This window comes from Halyomorpha halys, unplaced genomic scaffold, assembly GCF_000696795.3.
Source record: "Halyomorpha halys isolate HHAL.00 unplaced genomic scaffold, Hhal_1.1 Scaffold1229.1, whole genome shotgun sequence".
NCBI classification, from domain to species: Eukaryota; Metazoa; Arthropoda; class Insecta; order Hemiptera; family Pentatomidae; genus Halyomorpha; species Halyomorpha halys.
In genome coordinates, this window is record NW_027105848.1 from 399,993 (window position 1) to 403,065 (window position 3,073).

The window sequence follows — 3,073 nt, forward strand, 5'->3', positions numbered from 1 at the left end:
GAGTGGCAGTCAATAAAAGTATCAAAATAGTAAAAGAAAACTATTTATTGCTAACCAAAGTTTTCCCCCACTTTGCAGGGCTTTGTCAGTGCTAAATGAAAGAAGATACACACATTTTAGAATTAACGGAACATTAAACTAAAAATATATCAAAATAATTGTTATGTTTATAAACTATATAAAAAGAAATAATGACAACATAAAATAAGTAATAAATAATAAATAAATAACTTCTTTATATTGTTATTATTATTTCATTTTAGATAACTTATAAAAATAACAATTATGTTAAAATGTTTTTATTTTAATGTTCTCTTAATTCTAAAATAATTGTATCTTCTTTCATTTAGCCCTGACGAAACCCTGCAAAGTAGGGCGAAATGTTGGTTAACAATAAATAGTTTTCTTTTACTATTTTGATACCTTTATTAACCACCACCTGGACTATTTTCCTCCAGCATTTAATTATAGTAAGGTGGGCATTGAGGTCCATCCTTCTAGCAAACTAAATAAGCAAGCCTAATTATCTCCATGATAAAAGAAATAAGAATAATGCTGAGTGAACTGTAATAATGGGATTACAATACAAAAACGGAAATCTTATAAATATTTTTTCTTTAATTAATATTATTTGCAGGTAAAATTAAAACATTATACATGAGGACAAAACTTTCAAATAAAAAAAAAAAAAAATAAATATGACTCATTTATAAACAAAAACATATTTAAAATATCACAATATTCTGCTGATGTTATGATTTGTTAGTGACATAGTTAATAGCATTTTCAACATGATACAACCTCACAACACCATCTCGACAACAGGTATAAATATTTTTTCCATCCGAAGCTACATCATAAACAGGATCACAGTTTGGTCCAGTAAGTGAAATTCTTTTCAAATATCCGTTTTCTGGCATAAAAAAAACTGTTCCATCAGCTCTTGAAATAAAAAACCCAACTTTTTGGAAAGCCTTGATACTTAAAACTGCACTATTTGATTCATGCCATATTTTATAGCTCTCTTCATCTTTTAAATTATATAGAATAACTTGTCCATTTTGACAGCCAACGACAAAATGATCTTTACCAACAGAGGTGATACAATTCACTGCAGATTCAACAGATTTTTTGAAAAGACATTCACGGCTTTCAAGACCATAACAGTGAATAGTTCCATCTTCACAACCAAATAGTAGAATCTTGTTACCAGTGTCAACTTCAGCATCATCTAAATTAAATTATAAAATATTTAAATTAATAACTAACAGTAAAATTAGTTATAATAACAATAACTGAGATATGTAATTATTAAATCACTAAAATTTACAACTGAATACAAGATAAATGTAATAAAAGAGTAAGAATGTCACATTATCCATTAATGTAATAAGTTGCATGAATTTGATAAGGGAAAAATACATAAATTGTTATTGTCACAATGAAATATATACAATAGAAAATAAACTTCATTCTGGGTCTAAGTCTCTTGACAATAACAAAAATTATAATTATTATACTATTAATTATACTATAACATAATCAAATAATTTTAAAGTAGTTTTAAGTAAATAAAAGGAGAAAGATTTTGTGTTTTAACTATTTATATATTAATTAATTAATTTTAGCTTGATAACTATTAACAATTTATAGGTGTAATTCATTTAAAAATGAGTAATTATATGTACTATAATTCATTCAGTAAGTATATAACATGTTTGAATCCATTCAAATGTGATTTAAGGGGTTTTTGAAAGACTGTTTTGTATTTTTTTAGTTTTTAAATTCTTAATTTGGACAAGAAATAAGTTTTAAGGTAATCCAATGAAAACCTTAATGGAGAAGTGGTAGTGGCATTGTTTATCTGTGCAAATGCAACTTATAAAACAATGAAACATTCATTAACATAATTATAAAAGAAGGTTGTCAAATAATTTGGAGGCCATAATTTTGAATTTTAATAATACTTCCAAGGGACCGCCATGAAATAAATGTCAACCCCCCTGGCCAGATTCGAAACTAGTTCCGCTGCAGTTACAAGGTTGTTGGGATAGTACCTCAACTCCCTCAGCTACAAATGACCCTGGGATTGCCTTGGTGTCCTATACGTTATGAAACAGCCCTTGAAGCACTTTAATGATCTCATGTCCACCATATTTCAAGAAATCAGAGGCAATGTTGGGGACACCTGCCTCCTTGCCTGTCTTCATTACCTCAAGTGAAAGTTCTACTCCCTCTTGATTAATGGCTTCTTCACTGACTACATAGAGAGGCTATTCCCTTCGTTCTATGGTTGCTTCTTTATTAGTGAAGAAATTTAGGTAGTGCGTATATTATCTATCTAATATTTTGTAAGGTTATGTCAGCAGTTCATCATTGCTATATTTTAAAATTTCTCAGTGCACCAAATTTTTTCGATGTTTTTAGATGGAGCTTCTTAAGTACAATAATTGAGTTTTGGAGACATGACATAATCCTCACAATCTGAGTTGAAGAGACCATGCCTGATCAGTGGAAGAAAGGTTTTATTTATCCAGTAAAACAATGTAAGAAAAGAATAAACAATGTGGACTGCTCAATTGGAATACTATGAATTTTGCAAGCAGTTTTTGGAAAATGCTTATTGAGTATTGTTTAAGACAGTACCTCAAACACATTGAAATGCTGCCACCTAGTGACATACAAATGAACGAGCATGCAGTACCCAAGCGAAGTACCTCTGGAGAGAGTGAACAAGTACCATAGACAAGTGAATACAGGCTGTCTAGGGCAACTACCATCAACTATTCCTCAGGATGAGCGAATAGTTTAATCAACCCATCCAGTCAGGGAACAAAATCAGGATGAGGGAACTGAAGAACACAGCAGAAGAACAAGTCTTCACTCTAAATCAAAACCAAACCAACATCAAGTAATTGTAATCTACTTCATTAATGTATTCAACAATCAAGTTAATTTAACTAACAAACTAATATAAATTATTGGAAGATTATTGATTGACCGTGTGTAAAGATGAAAGGAATATGGTCCGGGTGCGGTAAAAAAAAACTCAAATAGTAGAAATATACTATTT

At 29.8% G+C, this 3,073-nt stretch overlaps 1 protein-coding gene across 1 annotated transcript in view; it reads right to left on the reverse strand.

Annotated features, from left to right (window-relative positions):
• Window positions 1–596: 596 nt before the first annotated feature.
• Window positions 597–3,073, reverse strand: part of LOC106688890 (proteasomal ATPase-associated factor 1) — a gene marked incomplete at its 5' end in the record, with an annotated part of 6,085 nt that continues 3,608 nt past the window's right edge. Inside the window, 1 exon segment of the mRNA XM_067053547.1 lies at window positions 597–1,231. Coding sequence (XP_066909648.1) covers window positions 753–1,231 — 479 coding nt within the window.